Source organism: Gorilla gorilla, chromosome 15 (assembly GCF_029281585.2).
Source record: "Gorilla gorilla gorilla isolate KB3781 chromosome 15, NHGRI_mGorGor1-v2.1_pri, whole genome shotgun sequence".
NCBI lineage: Eukaryota > Metazoa > Chordata > Mammalia > Primates > Hominidae > Gorilla > Gorilla gorilla.
Window position 1 is genome coordinate 89808612 of NC_073239.2, and position 21942 is coordinate 89830553.

Consider the following 21942-nt stretch of genomic DNA (forward strand, 5'->3'; position numbering starts at 1 on the left):
GTTGAACAGATGTATTGAGAACCAACATCTTTGTCTTGTTCCTGACCATAGAGGGAAAACTTTGTCTTTGGCCACTAAGTATGATGTTAGGTGTGGGTATTTTGTAGATGCTCCTTATCAGGTTGAGGAAACTACCTTCTGTTTCTAGTATGTTGAGTGTTTTTTTAATCATGAGAGGATGTTGCATTTTGTCCAGTGCTTTTTCTGTGTATCAATTGAGAAAATCATGTGAGGTTTTCCCCATATATTAGTATGGTATATTGATTGATTTTCATAAGTTGAACCAACCTTATATTTCTGAGATAAATCGCGCTTGGTCTTGGTATATAATTCTTTTTATATGCTCCTGGATTTTGCTTGCTAGCATTTTGTTAAGGATTTTTGTGTCTCTGTATTCATAACCCATACTGACCTATATTTTTCTTTCTTTTTTTTTTTTGAGAGATGGAGTCTTGCTCTGTTGCCCAGGCTGGAGTGCAGTGGCATGATCTCGGCTCACTGCAACCTCTGCCTCCCAGGTTCAAGCGATTCTCCTGCCTCAGCTTCCCAAGTAGCTGAGACTACAGGTGTGCACCACCACACCTAACTAATTTTTTGTATTTTGGTAGAGATGAGGTTTCACTCTATGTTGGCCAGGCTGGTCTTGAACTCCTGACCTCAGGCGATCTACCTGCCTTGGCCTCCCAAAGTGCTGGGCTTACAGGCGTGAGCCACTGCACCCGGCCTTGACCTATATTTTTCTTCCTATATCTTTGTCTGATTTTGGTAACAGAGTAATACTGGCCTTATAAAATGATTCGGAAAAATGTAGTAAATATCTTGGAATCATTTTTGTAGGAGCAGTTCCCAGAAGGCAGGCATGTACATTTGTAAGTTACTTGATAAATATTGTCCAGTCATTTTCCAAAAAACCAAATTGTGTTTATTTGTGATTAACATTGTCTTTGCAGAATAGTAGTCTCTTAGAAATTATAATTCTTTATGCCTTGAGGTACTTAAAAGTTTCTCTGAAAGACAAAGGCAAGCCCAACCTTCTGCAACACACCTGATTTTAACATCTAGAGCAGCTCCAAAGGTGCTAGATGCAGCATGTTACCAGCAAATTGTTTTCGAGTGCTTCCTACATAGAACAGGTTTTCTCAGCTTTAGCACTGTTTTGGGCCAGGTAACTCTTTTGTTGTTGTTTTTGAGATGGAGTCTTGCTATGTTGCCCACACTGGTCTCAAACTCTGGACTCAAGCCATCCTCCCACCTCAGCCTCCCAAGTAGTTGGAACTGCAAGTGTGAGCCATCACACCCAGCTGAATAATTTTTTTTTCTTTCTTTCTTTCTTTTTTTTTTTTTAATGTTGTTTGTTTGAGACGGGATCTTGCTATGTTGCGCAGGCTGGTCTTGAACTCCTAGGCTCAAGCAATCCTCCTGCCTCGGCTTCCCGAGCAGCTGGGATTATAGGCATCAGCCACTGCACCCAGCCCTGGATAATTCTTGCTGAAGAATGTGTGGAAGCTGCCCTGCGCATTGTAGGGTGGTTAGCAGCATCCCTGGCTTTTACCCACTAGGCGCTAGTAGCAGCCTACCCCTCCTTCTCCCAAGTTGTGACAAACAAAAATGTCTCCAGACATTGCCAAATGTCCCCTGGTGGGCAAAATAATCCTTAAGAAGCACTGATCTACAAACGGTGATGCATACTGGGTTTTATATTATTACTAGATAAAATTGTCTCTAATGGCCAGGTGCGGTAATCCCAGCACTTTGGGAGGCCGAGGTGGGCAGATCACAAGGTCAGGAGTTCGAGACCAGCCTGGCCATTATGGTGAAACCACATCTCTACTAAAAATACAAAAATTAGCCAGGCATGGTGGCACACGCCTATAGCCCCAGCTATTCGGGAGGCTGAGGCAGAAGAATCGCTTGAACCCAGGAGGCAGAGGTTGCAGTGAGCCGAGATCATGCCATTGCACTCCAGCCTGGGTGACAGAGCAAGACTCCATCTCAAAAAAAAAAAAAAAGTCTCTAATTCTCACTGTATACCATTACCAGTTTGGTGCCATTTGTCCCAGTCCATGTCACCATATCCTGTTTACTTTCAAATCTGTCTCTTTAGGCTCAATTTCTCTCTGTATTCTCAGACCCGTATTTCCCATTGCCTGCATCTTGAGATTGATTTGTTCAAAATCAGACTTACTCTCCTCTCCCCAAAGTGTTCTTCCTTTATTCTTAGTCTCCCTGCTCATGACTCTACCAGTTATTCACTTAACCTTTCTCAACTCCTCTCTCCACCTCTCCCATGAAATTTGCTGCCTAAATCTAAATCCAGGCTCTGCTATCCCAAGTACCATGTCCATAATGTGTAAGCGAGTTCATCTCACCTGGCTTGCCACTGCAGTTCTTACTTGTCACCCCATGCCGCTGCCTTTCAGGTGCCCTTTCTTAGCAGCTCTAAGCATGTCACTCCTCGCACACCCAGAGTCCTCATGATCATGCCCTGTCTGCCTCTGCAGGCTCATCCCCTCCATTTCTTGAACTTCAGGCTCTGGCCATACCAAACGGCCTGCAGGCCCCCCGCCCCCACTGCCTTACGTGGCATTTTCCTTTTTTTTTTTTTTTTTGAGACGGAGTCTCGCTCTGTTGCTCAAGGCTGGAGTGCAATGGCACTATCTCGGCTCACGGCAACCTCCACCTCCCGGGTTCAGGCGATTCTCCTGCCTGAGCCTCCCAAGTAGTGGGGATTGTGGGTGCCCACCACCATGCCTGGCTAATTTTTGTATTTTTAGTAGAGACGGGGTTTCACCATGTTGGTCAGGCTAGTCTCAAACTCCCGATCTCAGGTGATCCACCCGTCTCGTCCTCCCAAAGTGCTGGGATTACAGGCGTGAGCCACCACACCCAGCCTAATTTTTGTATTTTTAGTAGAGTTCGGTTTCACCATGTTGGTCAGGCTGGTCTCAAACTCCTGACCTCAGGTGATCTGCCCACCTCGGTCTGCCAAAGTGCTGGGATTACAGGCGTGAGCCACCACGCCGGGCTTGCCTGACATTTTCATTCTTCAGACTGCACTTATCTCCCTCCCCCACCTCCAGCCCAGGCATGTGGAGCAGTCACTCCCTTCTCTCCCACCACACCTGGAGAGACCTGGGTCTTCATCCTTATCCTGTGCTGCAGGGGTTGGTCTGTGCATCTGTCTCCCATATTAAACAATCGGTGCCTCCAAGCCAGGTAGCACAGCTTATTATCTCTGCCCACTCCCCAGTGCCTCACATGGAGTGGGCGCTTTGTAAATGTGTGTGGAGTAGTAAGTGGAAATAACCCAGAGCAGAAAGAAGCTACCTGGGACTTAAAGTAGCCACAGGTTTTGTTTTGCTTTGCTTCAGTTCAGCAAAAATTTACTAAGCACCAACTAGGTCATGGATGCTAGGAATAGAAAAAAGAACAAAGTCGGATGTTTGCCTTATAGAATTCACCTCACGTCCAGTATGAGATGGGAGTATGAACAAAGAGTCATGCAGAGTGATGAGTGCAAACATGGACTATAAAGCGGCCATAGAGAATGAACTGTGTTTGTGTTTAGAGAAGACACACTCCCCACCCCTGAACAGGCTTCTTAAAAGTACTAGAAAGGTACTGTCTTCGTCCTAGCCTTTAAACTCTTTCTGTATTTGGAAGGCTTCTATTAGTATGTGACTTTTTAAATGATTTTTTTTTTTTTTTTTGAGACGGAGTTTCACCCTTTTGCCCAGGCTAGAGTGCGATGGTGCAATCTCAGCTCACTGCAACCTCCGCCTCCTGGGTTCAAACGATTCTCCTGCCTCAGCCTCCCAAGTAACTGGGATTACAGGCACCAGCCACCACACCCAGTGAACTGTTGTACTTTTAGTAGAGACAGGGTTTCACCACATTGGCCAGGCTGATCTCAAACTCCTGACCTCAGGTGATCCACCTGCATCAGCCTCCCAAAGTGTTGGGATTACAGGCGTGAGCCACCACATCCGGCCTTTAAAATGATTTTTGCTTGACCTTGCTAACTATATTACTTGAGGTTGGCAGGCTCCCTTACCAGATTGCAGTGCCTGTATGAGTTAGGGGTGAACACATGCTCTCCCTGGCCGAAATTGGCATTCGCCAGTGATTTTATCATCGGCTGCGTCCTGCTGATTGTGGAGCCTCCTATTGAGGATAATGGTGTGAGTGGGACACAGTCCTGCCTCCTGTGGGTGATCTGAAGTCTTTGACTCACCAGTTCGTGTGTTCTTTGCTGTATTCATGCACTGTTACATAATTAAACAAATTAGAATCATTTCATATACAGAATATGCACTCTAAAGAAATTTTGACCTTTTTATAGAGTTGGTAATAATAATAATCTTTATGTCAGTAGAGCTTATTTTTCCTATCAGTCTTTTTCTCTTTTTGAGATTGGGTCTCACTCTATTGCCCAGGCTGGTCTCAAACTCTGGGCTCAAGCGATCCTCCCACTTCAGCCTCCCAAAAGTGCTGGGATTACAGGCATGAGCTACTGCACACAGCCATTTTCCTACCAGTCTTAACACTGGCCACACGTGCTTCCCTTCCTGTGCGCAGTGCCTTTCAGCTTGTAACTTAACTATTAATAAATACAACTGTATTCTTTAGCTGGGGTATAAGATAACTGATCCATAGGGAAACCCACACATGGTGTTCAGGAGCCATTGTTTAGGACAATGAATAAGATAAAAGTTTTGGGGCCGGGCTTGATGGCCCACGCCTGTAATCCCAGCACTTTGGGAGGACGAGGCAGGTAGATCACTTGAAGCCAGGAGTTCTTGAGCAGCCTGGCCAACATGGTGAAACCCCATCTCTACTAAAAATACAAAAATTAGCTGGGTGTGGTGGCAGGTGCCTGTAGTCCCAGCTACTCAGGAGGCTGAGGCAGGAGAATCGCTTGAACCCAAGAGGCAGAGGTTGCAGTGAGCTGAGATGGCGCCACTGCACTCCAGCCTGGGCAACAGAGCGAGACTCCACCTCAAAAAAAAAAAATACACACACATTTGGGCTGCAGGGGCAGGGATATTACTTTCAGAGAAGAGAGGTATAGACAGGCAAAAGAGCAGATCGGGGGTTAGAGAGAAATCATGAACTCACTTTTGAACCTGTTGGGTCTGTGGAGATAGACACGAAGCAGCATAGGAACTTGGTGCTCAGTAGCGATATTAGGGTTGGAGCTGCATCTGCATTGGTAGATGAGGTGGTGTTAAGTCTGAAAAGAAAAGGATCTAGGACAGAACAATGGAAAGCACATACAGGGTGTGTGACCCAGGAGAAATGAGCAAAGGATTCATTTAGCAAGAAGAAAACCAAGAGAAAGATATTACAGAAGCCAAAGGAAGAACGTAGCCTCCTGGTGCCACATGTTGCAGGAATAAGGGCTAAAAAGAGACCACTCACTTTGGCAAGTAGGTAATCAATAGCAAGAGCATTTGAGTAGAAAGGCGAGGAGAGAGGAAGCTCGACTGCAGTGGGTTGAGGAATATTGGGAGATAAAGACATTGAATTCGTAGATGTAGACCATTCTTTCAGAATATGCCCATTTTTTTTTATTAGAAATGGAACACTTACAAATGAAAAACCTGGGCATGTTTTTAAAAGCTGAGATAAGGAGAAGGAGACATTAACATATGGGGGAACAGATGTCTGCAGTTCCTGGGAAGGAATGAAATCAACAGCCAGGTGGGATGGGTCTCCCTTGAAAAGGAGCAGTGATACCTGTTGTCCAAGACAAGGAAGAAGACAATTAGTAAAGGCAGGTATTTGTGGAGCAGAAGGGAGTTAAGTTAGGGGTTTCATGCCTGGCAATTTTTCTTTTTTCTTTTTTTTTTTTTTTTTTTTGAGACGGTGTCTCGCTCTGTCGCCCAGGCTAGAGTGCAGTTTACAGTGAGCACAATCTCAGCTCACTGTAAACTCCACCTCCCGGGTTCAAGCGATTCTCCTGCCTCAGCCTCCTGAGTAGCTGGGATTACAGGTGCACGTTACCACTCCCGGCTAATTTTTGTATTTTTAGTAGAGATGGGGTTTCACCATGTTGGTCAGGCTGGTCTTGAACTCCTGACCTCGTGATCCACCTGCCTCGGCCTCCCAAAGTGCTGGGATTACAGGCATGAGCCACCACGCCTGGCCGACCTGGCAACATTTCTGTGGGGTAGGAAACTATGTGGTCGACTAGGGGTGACAGGAAGGAAGTGGGAAGGATGTTGGGGGAGTGCTGGAGGCAGCCCTTCCTGGATGAGGCTTGCTGTGGCAAATCTGATGATAACCCAGGGTGGGCCAGCCTTTTGCTGGTGCTGAGCATGAAGCAGCTGCCAAGAAGCAAACAGAAAAGCCCATGCCCACACACAGAGATGTATGGATTTTTTTGTTTTTCTCTTTTAGGAACAGAAATGAATAAAAGTCGCTGGCAGAGTAGAAGAAGACATGGGAGAAGAAGCCACCAGCAGAACCCTTGGTTCAGACTCCATGATTCTGAAGACAGGCAAGTGTGCCGCTCTGGGGAGCCACTTTTGCCCAGTGTGCTTCTGGCATTGTACACATGGCATGTCACACACTCACAGGTGTGGAGATCACCTGGGGACTCGTCCCAATGCAGGTTCTGATTCCGTAGGTCTGAGGGGTCTTGAGGAGAGCCTGCCTTCCTAACGTGCTCCCGGGGCATGTCACTGTGGTGGGTCAGCCCACCGCACTGAGTAGTGAGGAGAGAGGACCACTCTCTGTTCTTTCCTAAGTGACCACGACCTCTGGCCAGAGCATTCGCCATAAAGCTAGAGGTAGACGTTATCTGAAACAACTGGAAAACCGTTTCTCCATTTTGTAGACTTTTTATGCAAATACCTTTGTGGAAACCAAATTTTATTAATTCAGCCTAAGTCTCGGACAAGGATATACACTCATGCTTCGCTTAACAAGGGGGAATGCATTCTGAGGAATATGTTGTTAGGCAATCGTGTCATGCAAACATCATAGCACATACGTAACGCAAACCTACATGGTACAGCCAGCCACACACACCTAAGCTATATGGTGTAGCCAATTGCTCCGAGGCTGCAAACCTGTACAGCATGTGACTGTACTGAATGCTAGAGGCAGTCAGTACACAGTGGTATTTGTGTATCTCAACATAGAAAAGATACAGTAAAAATAGGGTATATAAGATTTTTTTAAAAATGGTATACCTATGTATGACACTCCTGTGAACAGAGCTTGCGAGACTGGAAGTCAGTGAGTGAATGATGAGTGAACACAAAGGCTTAGGACATTACTGTATGCTAGTGTAGACTTTAAAACCCTGTACACCAGGCTACATTACATTTATTTATTTATTTAAGAGATGAGGTCTCACTCTGTTGCTCAGGCTGGTCTCAAACTCCTGAGCTCAAGTGATCCTTCTGCCTCAGCCTCCCAAAGTGCTAGGATTACAGACTTGAACCACCACCCAGGCCAAGGCTACATTAAACGTATTTTAAAAATAAAGTTGGCTGGGCCGGGCGTGGTGGCTGATGCCTGTAATCCCAGCACTTTGGGAGACCAAGGCAGCCGGATCACTTGAGGTCAGGAGTTTGAGACCAGTCTGGCCAACACGGCGAAACTCCGTCTCTACTAAAAATATAAAAATTATCTGGGTGTGGTGGCACACACCTTTACTACATCCTTCAGCCTATAATTCCCTCAGAAGCTACTTGTGGATTTACAAATCAAGTGTTTTAGCCGCAGCTCTATCCCAGTGTTACTGAACTAATCACCTCTGTCCCCCAAATCCCAGTTTCTCTGTCTGTAAGATTGTGTAGTCAAGTAAAATTTAAACTCTTTGTGCTACTGAATCCAATAAAGAATGAAATTCACCTAGCCTTGTAACTGCTGTTGTGCTGACAAATGAGCCCAGCTGGTAAAATTCTTATTGGCAGAGATTTCTATTTTTCCTTTTAATCTGGAAAATTCCACAAGACCTCACAAAATGTGCGAGTGAGAAGAAGAGGGAATCACTGTGACATCTGTCCTCTTTTAAAGAAAGAAAAAAGAATGAAAAACCAAAACCTTGCCCTATTTTGTTGTATTTGCAAGAGGGGATCAGTGCTTCTCAAGTAATCAGAAAGGTCAGAGATCAGAGGTGAAGGCTGCAGAACTGCCCGAATGGACCCCCCGCCCCCGTCAGAATGGCTGGAACTCAAGCCCTGGGCTGCAAGTTAACACAGCTGTGTGTCAACAGGTCTGACTCCCGGGCAGCACAGCCCACTCACGATTCCGGCCACGGTGATGACGAGTCTCCGTCAACCTCGTCTGGCACAGCTGGGACCTCCTCTGTGCCAGGTAAGGCCACTTGTGGGGTGGGAATCCTGGCCCCTGTGCACAGGGAAGGCTGAGACCCGTTCCTGGCTTGGAAGGAATTCCAGGAGCAAATTGAAACACTCAGGGAAGGAGCTGGGTGCGTCAGGAATGGTGGTCATGAGGCAAACCGCCTCCCCCAGGACTGAGCACAGTCCAGGATGTTGCCTGACAAGGCAGCTCATCCCCGCCCTCAGAAAAGACAGGCAGCCACGAGGTGGGGGGACAGGCCACTGGGCGCCCAACTCAGGTGGTCAGTTCACAGTGGTTGAAATTGGTGCATTTAATTTTTTTGTCTAAAGAGCTACCTGGGTTTTACTTTGACCCTGAAAAGAAACGCTACTTCCGCTTGCTCCCTGGACATAACAACTGCAACCCCCTGACGAAAGAGAGCATCCGGCAGAAGGAGATGGAGAGCAAGAGACTGCGGCTGCTCCAGGAAGAAGACAGACGGAAAAAGGTGGGCTCCTCACCCCTTCGCCCCCTGTCCTCTCCGCTCCTGCCAGCACCTGTCCATCCACTGTTGAAAAGGGTGCCAATTAGATGCCCCTGCGACACTTAGCAGAGGCACTTCAGGGGGTGTGGCCCTAGCTTTTCCCTGACAGGAAGAAGACAAGAATAAGAACAGCCAAGAGCCCCCTTCTTCCATCCCCGTTTTCTTGTTCGATAAGTTTTTTTTTTTTTTTGAGGCGGAGTCTCACTCTATTGCCCAGGCTGGAGTACAGTGGCATGATCTCAGCTCAGTGCAACCTCCACCTCCCAGGTTCAAGCAATTCTCCTGCCTCAGCCTCCTGAGTAGCTGGGACTACAGGCACGTGCCACCATGCCCAGCTAATTTTTTTATCTTTAGTAGAGACAGGGTTTCACCATGTTGGCCAGGTTGGTCTTGAACTCCTGACTTCAAGTGATCTGCCTGCCTCAGCCTCCCAAAGTGCTGGGATTACAGGCGTGAGCCACTGCACCCAGCCTTCTTCAGCAGTTCTAACATTTTGTCATTCCTGAAGGAATATTGTGAGGCAGTGTGATATAATTTTAGTAACTGTTTTTTGGGGTTTTTTTTGAGACAGGGTCCCACTCTGTTGCCCAGGCTGGAGTGCAGTGGCGCCATCTCGGCTCACTGCAACCTCTGCCTCCCAGGTTCAAGTGATCCTCCTGCCTCAGCCTCCCAAGTAGCTGGGATTACAGGAACCTGCTACCATGCCCAGCTAATTTTTGTATTTTTTTTATAGAGATGGAGTTTCACCATGTTGGCCAGGCTGGTCTCGAACTCCTGGCCTCAAGTAATCCGCCCACCTTGGCCTCCCAAAGTGGGGGATTAGAGGTGTGAGCCACCATGCCCATCCCAGCTGTCTATTTTAAATAGAAGACCAGGATGCATGGTTTGGAACACAGGCCATCTTGTCTGTTTGCAATACAGACCAACAGGTCTAGACGCTAATATATTTTGTTGTCAAGGTAGGCAATGGAATGTAAAGTTCCAGCCCTGGGTCACCACGGGTGGAATGGAGAGTGGTGCAGACCTGTTTGCAGTCCCATTGCTGCACTCACGCACCTGGTGGCTTCGTCCCCCTGGGTGTATGTGGATGGGGAGCGTGGGCAGAGTTGACGAGCAGACTTTCCCACTCACACTTTCTTCTGCTGGGCCTTTCCTCTTGCCGAGGAAGGGAGACTTGGAAAGGACACCGTCAGATTTTTATGCATATAATTTCTGCCAATTTAGTGCCTATTTCCTTCATTACGTCCTATGGAACTAAAAACATTCTCCATTATCCCCTAACAAATAAATCTTCATTGAATTGTTCTCTTTTTTGTAATAAATATAGATTGCCAGGATGGGATTTAATGCATCTTCCATGCTACGAAAAAGCCAGCTGGGTTTTCTCAACGTCACCAATTACTGCCAGTAAGACAATGCCTCTTTGTTATGTTTTCTTCATGAATGTTCTTTTCCTGTTTCTTATTTTTCATGGTATAAGAATCCAGTCTGGATAGACCATGTGGCTACCCCGTGAAGCACCTGCACAGTTGAGGGGCTCCAGTTCACACCCTGCCTTCTGCTGCTTAAACCCACCCTGAGAAAGCTGTTCTCTCTAGAGCGAAGGTGGGGGACTCTTGCAGGAGGATAGGGAGAGAGGATGGGGACGTAGGCAGAGATGTCTATTCTCTGTTACTCATAAGTCATTCTAGTAGAAGCTCCTACAACTTCATTCCCATGACATTTCTGCATCCTTCTTTCCCTTCTAATGAGTTGTCACCAAAAATGGGGCATTAAGTGGATGTGTGTGTACTAAACCTTATCAAAGTACTTATGATGGCTGATAAAATTCTAACTAAAACCCTGTGAAATAGGCCGATACTTTCCCCCATTTCCTGAAGAAGAGACTGAGGCTCAGAGTGGAGTGATTTGCTCAAGGTAAAGCTAGAAGTGGGGAACTGTCTGACTCCAACACCTGGGCGCCCAGCGCTGCGTCTCCTGCCCCCACTGTACATGCGCAAGTGAAGAACCTGCATTTGAGGCAGCTTCCTGGGGCACAGTCCTCGGACCTTGGAGCAGGGCCCCTTCAGGGAAGGCCAGAAACACCGTAGGTATCAGGCAGGGCAGGCCCCTCCTGTTTTCCTCCTTCTGAGACAGAAAGTTAAAAATCTAGTTAGATCTGTTCCTCACCCTGCGAAACAAGAGGCGGCCGTATCCTGGGGCTCTTCCCGGCAGCCGTATCCTGGGGCTCTTCCCAGCAGCGGAGTGCCCTCCAGACCATTGTTTCATCTCCCGCACTTTCGTCATCTCAGGGGAAGGAGCTGTACTGAATGATGCAGACACAACTCCCTCTAACTCCCACTCTTTGACTCTGCAAATGGGCCACCCACTTCATTTTCATCTTCCTGAGCGTTCTGTGGGGAAACTCAAATTCGGATAATCTGGGATCTTGCTCAGCTCCATTGCTGAGTACTGTGGAGCAGGCTGACGAGGAGAGATGGGCGTCAGGGGGGCAGGGAAGGCCGGAGACCCCCGAATCTTCTTCATGGATGTCAGCTTCAGCATCCATGCCCCCACCCTCTGTTTCTGCAGTTTAGCCCACGAGCTGCGTCTCAGCTGCATGGAGAGGAAAAAGGTCCAGATTCGAAGCATGGATCCCTCCGCCTTGGCAAGCGACCGATTTAACCTCATACTGGTGAGTGGGAGGGGGACACCTGCCTAGGGTGTGGCTGCCGCTCTCTGGACACTTTGTGGCTTAGCGTTGCCAGTCATCAAACCTGGCTCTGGAGAAGCCAACTGCAATGAAAGTAGGTGGCATCTTCTTGGTTGAACGATTTTAACCTGCCTGCTGGCTACCCGCTGGGAGACGCTGAGCTGGCAGGCAGGCTGTGGGGCGACCATCATCACCCCCCACTTCAGCTCCGTCGTTTGACGTCAGAGTCTGGACCCAGCCACACCTTGATTAATGAACTTTACACAATAACTTCTCCTTGGCTGTGTTGTATATGCAATTAAAAAGGCTCACAGTGGACCTGGGGACATCTGCTTCTTCCTGAACTGGGGCAGGACTTGGTGGCTAAACCTGCAGCCCAGTGTGCCTTTGGTCACTAGAGGGTAGGACTCCTTGCTTGCTGCCCCTGGCTTCAGTGGCACCTCCCATCAGCACACCTCCATCACATCATTTGCAGGGGGTGAAAGGCCTTCTCTGGTTTGGGTTGGACCCAAGCTGGAAGCCAAGGTCAGCCGCTTAAACCCAGGGGCCAGCGAAATGTTGGCAGAGAGCTAGAGGGTCCACTGCAAACAAAGGTCCCTGACCTCTCGATGGACCACGTAAGGGCAGGCCTGCCCGGCAAGCCCTATCCTTCCTGGAGGCTGAGGGAAAGCCAGGGAGAGTGAGAGGAGGATACAGAGGCAGGAGCATCTGGACTCGGTCATTTGCTGGTGGGACTGGAGGCCGATGCTAGAGATTGACCCTGGAGGTTGACACTGCATCCTCCTGCCCCAGGAGACCGCCACAGCAGGACCCTTCCATGTAAGGGGTGTTGGGGACCGGGCCCACATTCTCCCATGTGGCTTTTCTCTCCATGTGTGCTTGGGGGTATGGTTTGACTGAATGAGTAGAATCGTCTCTTGTGGTTGGTTCCCCTCAGCAGCCCCTTCCCTGGGGTAAAGTGGGTGGGGACAGTGGGGGTCATTGGTGTGTGGGGTCTGGTGATGCACAGGCCACTGTTCACAAGCCTGGACATCTCGACCCTCATGCTTCCTCTCTTCTGACCCAGGCTTTACGTGTGGTAGGTCGTCTCCATCACCCAAAGTTACCGTGACTCTGGCTGGCCGGTGTGACCGCAGGGCCAGAAAGTGGCTTGGCACCTGGAGAGCAGTTTTTCAGATCTGAGTCTAGTCTCAATGATTCTTCTGGGAACATAACTTCTTCCTGAGTAAACTTACAACATTGGTACAGTTTCACCAAAACCAACGTCCAAACCCGTGTGTGGGTCTGTATTTATTAATATATACAAAACACATAAATATGTGGAGTTTTTGCTTTGAAATAGCAATTAATCACATCATGTTTTAAAATGAGAAAAGCTTAAAATAGCCCACATCTGGCACAGTGGTTCATGCCTGTAACCCCAGCATTTTGGGAGGCCTCGGCAGGTGGTTCACTTGAGCCCAAAAGTTTGAGACCAGCCTAGGCAACATGGGTAAACCCCGTCTCTACAAAAAAATATAAATTAGCTGGGCATGGTGGTGTGTGCATATAGTCCCAGCTACTCCGAAGGCTGTGGTGGGAGGATCACTTGATCCCGGGAAATCAAAGCTGCAGTGAGCCATGATTGTGCCACCACACTCCAGCCTGGGCAACCAATCAAGACTCTGTCTCAAGAGAAAAAAATAGGGCCAGGCGCGGTGGCTTACACCTGTAATCCCAGCACTTTGGGAGGCTGAGATGGGAGGATCACTTGAGGTCAGGAATTCGAGACCAGCCTGACCAACATTGTGAAACCACATCTCTACTAAAAATACAAAAATTAGCTGGGTGTGGTGGTGCGCACCTGTAGTCCCAGCTACTCAGGAGGCTGAGGTGGGAGAATAGCTTGAACCTGGGAGTCGGAGGTTTCAGCAAGCTGAGATGGTGCCACTGTACTTCAGCCTGGGTGACAGAGTAAGACTCCCTCTCAAAAAAATTAGCCCACATCCTGAGCGAGGCATGGTGCCTCACACCTGTAATCCCAGCACTTTGGGTGGCTGAGGCAGAAGGATCACTTGAGGCCAGAAATTCAAGACCAGCCTGGACAACATAGCGAGACCGTATCTCTACAAAAAAATATGAAAGTAGCCAGGCACAGTGGTTCATGCCTGTAGTCATAGCTGCTCAGGAGGCTGAGGAGAGAAGATCACTTGAGCCCAGGAGTTCAGGGTTATCATAAGCCATGATCATGCTACTGCACTCCAGCCTGGGTGACAACAGTGAGACCCCACCTCTTAAAAAAAAATAGCCTACATTTGAATGCAGTCTTTTTCTATTGCACGTTTTATTCAATGCAATTTTTTTTTTCATGGTGGTAAAAAAAAAAAAAAATAGTGCTTATGTAATAGGAACTAGCATTTTTCCTATTGCACCACAGCCTTCGTGATGGCACGTGACACATTCCTCTGGGTGGATGCTAGGACTCTCCCAAACCCACTTCTGGGTGAGGTCCTCATGCAGACCTCAGACTCTCTGGCCATGTCCCCTCACTGCCATTCTCATCCTTCCTCTTGAATTGTTAGATCAGACACGTGCTGGCTTTGCCCAGACATGGCTGCACTAAGTTGGGGAAAGTGAGGTCATCTCCACTCTCGCTCATGGAGAGGAACTCTCACCTAGTGAAAATGCACAGAGCATGGGGGCCAGGAGAGACGGGCAGGTCCCTCTTAGGCAGTCCACCAGGCGCAGCCTGGGAGGTCACCCACTGCCCCCTTCCCTTCTCCAGGCAGATACCAACAGTGACCGGCTCTTCACAGTGAACGATGTTAAAGTCGGAGGCTCCAAGTATGGCATCATCAACCTGCAAAGTCTGAAGACCCCTACGCTCAAGGTGTTCATGCACGAAAACCTCTACTTCACCAACCGGAAGGTACGTTGCCCATCCCTGTAGCCTCTCTGCACACTTGACCCTGGGGGTAGTTGGCCAAATTCAGGGTAGAGGAGAGCAACTGGGGAAGAGGGCAGAGCATACTTACCTCATTTTTCCATAAGACTTGATTTTTACTTGAGCCTAGGAGTTTCAGACCAACCTGGGCAGCATAACATGCATGGTGAAACCTCGTCTCTACAAAAAAAAAAAAAAAATTATTTGAGTGTGGTGGCGCGCACCTGTAGTCCCAGCTGCTTGGGGGCTCGGGGGGAGGTGAGGTGGGAAGATCACCTGAGCCCAGGAGATCAAGGCTGCAGTAGTGAGCCATGATCGTGCCACTGCACTCCAACCTGGGTAACAGAGCGAGACCCTGTCTCAAAAAAATGGATTTATGGTTGCTGAGAACCCATAGGGGAAGAAAAGGACTCCAGGAGTTTCTTGTCTTGGAAAAGAAAGTGAAATGAGATGGTTGGGGTAGGTTGAAGCAGCGCTTCTTTAACTGGTCCTCAGGACCGTCCCTCCAGGGGTCCAGGAGTTGATCTGAAAGGGTCCACACCAGGGCACAGAGTTCCTTGGAAATGGGCGACAGTGACTGTGGCCTGCATGGGAGGGGTCCTGCCCTGTGTGTCAGAGTGATGCGTCATCCAGCCAGGCCGCAGCCAGCACTGAGGCTTAAACAAATAAGAGGAGCTTGCTGTCTAGGGAGCAACCTTTCAGTTGCAGTGGGGTGATGGCGGCATCCATGAGAAGCTGTGACTTGCTATCCAGTTGAGGCATAAGCCGCAAGATGGATACAGGTTGAAAATGGCTTCTGGGTGAAGTGAGATACACCTTCAGAGTTCGGCTTATCTCCTGCCATTGTAGAAAATTCAGCCCTGCCCAGAGGGTATGCCAGATAGACCCGATGTCTCCCTGTGGGTCTGTTGAAGGACTCAGGCTTGAGGTTACTTCCTGTCCTGCTCAAGCCCCACCCTCAGAATGCTTGTTCCAGCCCATCTGAAGAGGAGCAGGACGTGAAGAGAGAAGTCACACGTCTGTGTCCCCACACGTTATTCCACAGGAAAGCATATTACTGTAGAATAACTTTCCATCTCGCTGTGTGCTTCCTCACCAGGTGAATTCAGTGTGCTGGGCCTCGCTGAATCACTTGGATTCCCACATTCTGTATCCTTTGGCAGAGGAAGAGGTTTGGTGGGCAGGCCACACCCTGACGTTGGACCTGGGTATCTGTGGGCTTCATGACATGGCATCTTAGTGACCAGAGGACTGGACCCTTGTGCACTTATATCTCACGCTTTAGGAAAAAAAGCAGCGTACCTGGATAGAACACAAGGATGCCCGTGGAGCACAGAGAAGCAGCTGAGGTCCCATCATGGCTGTTTCTCAAGGTGACATTGATGTCACTGTGTGGCAGACACTGTCTGGGCCTTCACATGCATGTGGTGGAGACCGAATGGGAACTCAGGCAGTCTGACTCCAAGGCCGGCTCACTCTGCCACTGTGGCGTGTGACGGGAGGCTCTGGGTTCACTACACAGACCCAGTATTCCTGCCGGAGGGCTGGTGTGGTAGCAGAGGAACAAGGCGGAAAGGAGCAGCACAGCCTTGGGGAGGAAGCCCAGCTCCTCCTGAGGCCAGGGAGGAAAACAGTGGTCAGGAGAGCAGGGTCCTCCTAGGGGAAGCTGAGGGCAGGGTCAGAGAGGGGGTTCCTCTGGCAGTGGACATGGGTCTGTGGGCTCTGGGCCTCAGGTCCCTGCTGGCAACAGCTTTTTAGAGCATTCATCACACTAGTCTCTGCCTTCCCGGAGAGCAAGCAGAGCCACTTTGCTGAGAGCACGGTAGTACAGTGTCGTGGTCCCTGGCCTCTGGGACCCTTGGGGGCTGTTGATATGGCACAAGACTTGACTCACCCAAAACCACATGTTAATGACTCTTGTCCTTGGTTCATTCTCTTATTAAATGTGTTCTGGAAACAATGTGACTACTCAGTGTACTTCACACCTACTTCCTGAGTTGTGGTGAGCTTAACATTAGTTAACTCCCGTGAAGGCACCTAGCAGTTTCTGGCACATCATTGGTCCTCGACAAATGATAACTGAATCAGAATCTTTTTTGTAAATTTTATTTGTTTCACAGCACTGTATTTCAAAGGAGTTTTTTCGGATTTTAATTTTTTTCAGAGAAAGGGGTCTTGCCCTGTCACCCAGGCTGGAGTGTAGTGGTACAATCATAGCTCACTCCAGCCTAGAACTCCTGGGCTCAAGTGATCCTCCTGCCTTAGCCTCCCAAGTCACTGGGACTGTAGGTATGCACCACCACACCCAGCTTACATTTCAAAGGGTCGTAGAGCCTAAATACATTAGCGACCTGATTATAAATTTATATAAGGCATCAAACTATGTGTGTTCTCTAAATTGCAAATTTTATGTGGCTTTCATTTGATGGGGTTCTGTAGGCTAATGGGACTGACCACATGTTACTATGATGATCTAACCAGAGGGCTAAAGAGGCCAAGCTCTGCAGAAAGCAAAAACAAGAACCTCACTCACATTTCCAGTCTTAAAACAGCATGGTATTCTCATTTCTGTGGGCTAAGGAGAGGAAAAAAAAATCCATGTAATTGGACTTAAAGGGATGGATGGTCTGTTGTAGCTTCATCAGTGGCTCGCCCTCTGGTGGCCATTTCTGGTAGTCTTCGGGCTTTGTGCTGAAGATTTTTTGTGCTGCTTCAGAAGTTCAGGTAACTTTTTCCCTTTAGAAAAATGGTACTTTGTTCAGACCTGCACTCTGCATTTTTCCTGCAAGAGTAGTGGGAAGTTAGATGGAATTCTTTCTACACTTATTGGGCCCTTAGTTAACCTGTGGCCTGTCAAAGGATTAAATCTTAGCCTGGCTCCGTAAGTACTCAAAGTTTGAGTATAAATAAGCTGAGATTCAGCAACAGTAACTAACATGCACATCCCACTTTCTTTACTTCCTTGCCTTCCAAACCCAGAAGCAAAATAAGTTTATTTGGTGGTGGTGTTCTCATTTACAGTTTCAGCACATGGTATATCCTGGAGATACTTAATTTGGAGCTTACCACCCAGAGCGGTATGTCACATACACATCACATACTCAGATAGTCAAGAATGTCACCTGGCCAGGCATGGTGGCTCCCACTAGTAATCTCAGCATTTTGGGAGGCCAAAGTTGGGGGATTGCTTGAGGCCAGGAGTTTGAGACCAGCCTGGGCAATATAGAAAGACCTCTCTACAAAAAAAATAATAAAATTCTATTAGCTGAGCATCATGGTGCATGCCTGTAGTTCCAGGTACTCAGGAAGCTGAGGCAGGAGGATCATTTGAGCCCCAGAGTTCAAAGCTGCAGTGAGCTGTGATCACACTACTGCACTCCAGCCTGGGTGAAAGAGAGAGACCCTGTCTCTTAAAAAAGAGAAAAGTGACTGGGCACAGTGGCTCATTCCCATAATCCCAGCACTTTGGGAGGCTGAGGCAGGCGGATCACTTGAGGTCAGGAGTTCAAGACCAGCCTGGCCAACATGGTGAAACCCCATCTCTACTAAAAATACAAAAATTAGCCAGGTGTGGTGGCACGCACCCGTAATCCCAGCTGTTCGGGAAGTTGAGGCAGGAGAATTGCTTGAAAACCCGGGAGACAGAGGTTGCAGTGAGCCAAGATTGCACCACTGCACTCCAGCCTGAGCGAAAGAGCAAGACTCCATCTCAAAAAATGTATATAAAAATAAAATGTTTAAAAAGATTTTTAAAAGTTATATGATTGCTTTTCAGATATTTACATTTTCCAGTGAGGAATATGTGTGGTCATTCAGACAACACCTATCGAGTATATGCAGTTGCAAGGAGATAGAGACAGGCAGCTCCACAAGTCTTCAGTGTAGGAGGAAAGCTGCATGCAGGAGTGATTGCAGCCACCTTCCTGGAGGGAGACCCATGAGGGCAGGAAGAGGCCAGGGACCCCTAACAGGAGGAGTTGGGAGAAAGCTGGGTATGTTTGGCAGCAGTTTGATATTCATGATGTCTCTGGCTAGGGAGCAGGGCCTTTCAAGACTGAATGCTCGCTCAGGGCTGTGGGAGGTCCCAGGGGGTTGTGATTGTGGAGTCATTTTTGAAAATGATTCCTTTGGTGGCAGTGTTGGGGGATAGATGGACGAGAGCAAGTCCTCAGACAGAAGCTGCTGCAAGACTAAGGGCGGTGGTGAGGGCGTGAAACGAGGTAGCAGGAGTGGAGGGAAGGGCACCAAGAGGCAGGTGCAGGTTCTAGCCCGGGCATCTTGTGATAGGAGAAGGCCAGGATAGACCTCCCAGAGAGTGGTGGGTTGAGGCCAAGGAGTGTGTAGTAGAAATTGGGCTACATGGCCATAGGGCAGAACTGGAACGTTTCCATCAGATTTAGAAACCAGGAGCTCATTGAAGACTGATGAGAACATTTCTCTGGGAAGGTGAGGGTCAGGCCTGGATTTCAGTGGAGGAAAGGCAAGGGAGTGAGAATAAATACAGGCTCCTCTGGAACGAAGTTTGGCTATGAGGGGAAAAGGAGAGGAACCGCGTCAGTCAAAAGACACACATGTAGGCAAGGGTATAAAGGGGCAGGTCAGAGAGGGAACTCCAATGACTATGCTCATGTGAACAGAGACATCCACATGTAGTCAGGGAAATGCAAATTTAAATAACAGTGAGGTATCACCTGGTACCCATTCAGATAAGCAGAAATTTTAAGGGCTGGTAGTGAGATATTCTGTGCGATGTCATTTCTGTATGTTTTTTTAAAACAAAAGCTGCTTTGTATTATTTATTGACAAATATATGTAGTGGAAATACAGCATGGCTTAGAAGAACTTACACCAATTTGAGAAGAGCAGTTCTCTCTGGGTAGAGGAGAAGGGAGAATTGGACTAGGGAGGGATCAGAGAGGGCTTTTTGGGCTTTTTAATAGTATTTTATTTTTGAGACATGGTCTTACTCTGTCACCCAGGCTGGAGTGCAGTCACATGATCACAGCTCACCGCAGCCTTGACTTCCAAGGCTCAAGCGATCCTCCCACCTCAGCCTCCCAAGGAGCTGGTACTACAGGCACACACCACCATGCCCAGCTAGTTTTTGTATTTTTTGTAGAGACAAGGATTTGCTGTGTTTCCCAGGCTGGTCTCGAACTCCTGGACTCAAGTGATCCTCCTGCCTCAGCTTCCCAAAGTGCTGGGATTACATAGGCAGGAGCCACCACACCCAGCTTTTAACTATATCTGATTTGTTTTTCCCTTTAAAAAACATCTGAAGCTGGCCAGTCACGATGGCTCACCCCTATAATCCCAGCACTTTGGGAGGCCAAGGCGGGCGGATCACGTGAGGTCGGGTGTTCGAGACGAGTCTGACCAACTTGGAGAAACCCCGTCTCTATTAAAAATACAAAATTACCCAGGCGTGGTGGCACATGCCTGTAATCCCAGCTACTCAGGAAGCTGAGGCAGGAGAATCGCTCGAACCTGGGAGGCAGAGGTTGCGGTAAGCCGAGATCGCGCCATTGCACCCCAGCCTGGGCAACAAGAGCGAAACTCCGTCTCAAAAACAAACAAAAAAAAAAACATCTGAAGGTAAACGTGGGCAGTGTAAACGCATGTTGAATCTGGACGGTGGGGGTTACTCTGGCCTAGGTTGTGTGCAGTATGACTTTCTGAAGGGTAAATGTCCATGCCTCCTCCCAGAGGGGAGCCTTGTGCCTAACTGTCCTTAACAGCTTTTTCCAGGCTATGCCTCATGGGACTCGCAGAGACTCCAGGCTGTGCCACCCTGCTCCCAGCATCACTGTTCGTCAATAGTCACCCAGGTACAGGGTTCTCCTCCTTTAAAGAAATCTGTCCTCTGTCTCCCGAGAGCTGTGTGGGGGTGGCTTAGAGAGAAGTATGGGGCCGCTGCAGAGGCACTGTGGGAGGATTCCCTAAGCCTGTCCCAGGGTTAGTACCAGAAGCATGTGTTTTTTTACAGCATCTGCCCCTTTTTACCCATCTTGGGCCATTTCAGTCATTTCAGCAGCCAGAGCAGACTTAACACGCGTGTAAACCAGCGTGAGCTCAGAACAGAGTTGGATGCCTGTGCACATCATTCAGAAAACACCTCTGAAGGTCCAAAGCACCTCAGGTGCTATCAGGGATACTTAACAGTCTGCCTACGTTAAGGCAATTTGACTCCTCCTTCCTGACAGCATTCTGGATATTACATTTCAGTCTATCAGAAAATTAGGATCAATAAGACCAGGGTGAGAGGCCTCTTAAGAGTGTGGGCTTCAGGCAGACCTGGCACCAGTCCCAGCTCTGCCCCTTGCCAACTTGAATGGAATGTTGAACCTCTCTAAAGTGGAGAGGGCCTTCTCAGTCCACATCCATGGAGAATTAGGTGAGATCACGCACATTTAGCCCAGTGCCTGGTATTTCATTGCACAGCAAGCTTATGAGGCAGGAGTGTGTCTTACCACCATTTTACAGATAAGGAAACTGAGGCAGACAGTTTCAGAATTTGTCTTACAAAAGTAATTTTTAGTGTTGGAGGTCAGGCTCACAGTACCCTTTGGGGAGGTAGTAATTGGGAAAGGGATGTGAGGGAGGCCTCTGGGGTACTGGATTGTTTTATGTCTTGTCTTGTCTTGTCTTGTCTTTTTTTTTTTTTTTCTTTCTTTTTTTTTTTTTTTTTGAGACGGAGTTTTGCTCTTATTGCCCAGGCTGGAGTGCAATGGCATGATCTCAGCTCACCACAACCTCCGCCTCCCGGGTTCAAGCAATGCTCCCGCCTCAGCCTCCCAAGTAGCTGAGATCACAGGCGCACACCACCACGCCTGGCTAATTTTTGTATTTTTAGTAGAGACGGGATTTCACCATGTTGGTTAGGCTGGTCTCGAACTCCTGACCTCGTGATCCGCCCACCTCGGCCTCCCAAAGTGCTGGGATTACAGGCGTGAGCCACAATGCCCAGCCTTTTTTTTTTTTTTTTTTTTTTTGAGATGGAGTTTCGCTCTTGTTGCCCAGGCTGGAGTGCAATGACAACAATCTCAGTTCACCGCAACCTGCGCCTCTGGGGCTCAAGCGATTCTCCTGCCTCAGCCTCCCAAGTAGCCGGGATTACAAGCATGTACCACCACACCCGGCTAATTTTTGTATTTTTAGTAGAGACGGGATTCTCCATGTTGGTCAGGCTGGTCTCGAACTCCTGACCTCAGGTGATCCACCCGCTTCGGCCTCCTAAAGTGCTGGGATTACAGGTGTGAGCCACCACGCCTGGCCTGGATTGTTTTATTTCTTAACCTGGGTGGTGGGTACATGGCTATATTTAGTTTGTGATAACTCACTGAACTGTATCCTTACAATCTGTACATTCTATCAGTGCAAAAGTTTATTTTAAAAAATATCTTGTCGAAGCACAGTGGCTCATGCCTGTAATCTCAACACTTTGGGAGGCCAAGGCAGGATAATCGTTTGAGCCCAGGAGTTCAA

At 48.4% G+C, this 21942-nt stretch overlaps 1 protein-coding gene across 15 annotated transcripts in view; it reads left to right on the plus strand.

Annotated features, from left to right (window-relative positions):
• The window catches only part of DCAF4 (DDB1 and CUL4 associated factor 4), a 36243-nt gene that overhangs the window by 5779 nt on the left and 8522 nt on the right, over positions 1-21942 (plus strand). For 8 of the 15 annotated variants that reach the window (XM_019009988.3, XM_019009987.4, XM_019009986.3 and 5 more), the window contains exons 2-9: positions 6403-6502; positions 8231-8331; positions 8649-8806; positions 10170-10249; positions 11414-11516; positions 14299-14442; positions 15557-15606; positions 20206-20285. In XM_019009988.3, coding sequence (XP_018865533.3) covers positions 6411-6502; positions 8231-8331; positions 8649-8806; positions 10170-10249; positions 11414-11516; positions 14299-14442; positions 15557-15606; positions 20206-20285 — 808 coding nt within the window. In that variant the 5' untranslated portion in view covers positions 6403-6410. The remainder of the gene's footprint in view (positions 1-6402; positions 6503-8230; positions 8332-8648; positions 8807-10169; positions 10250-11413; positions 11517-14298; positions 14443-15556; positions 15607-20205; positions 20286-21942) is intronic. The other 7 variants (XM_055360822.2, XM_055360819.2, XM_055360820.2 and 4 more) reach the window with 1 other exon arrangement.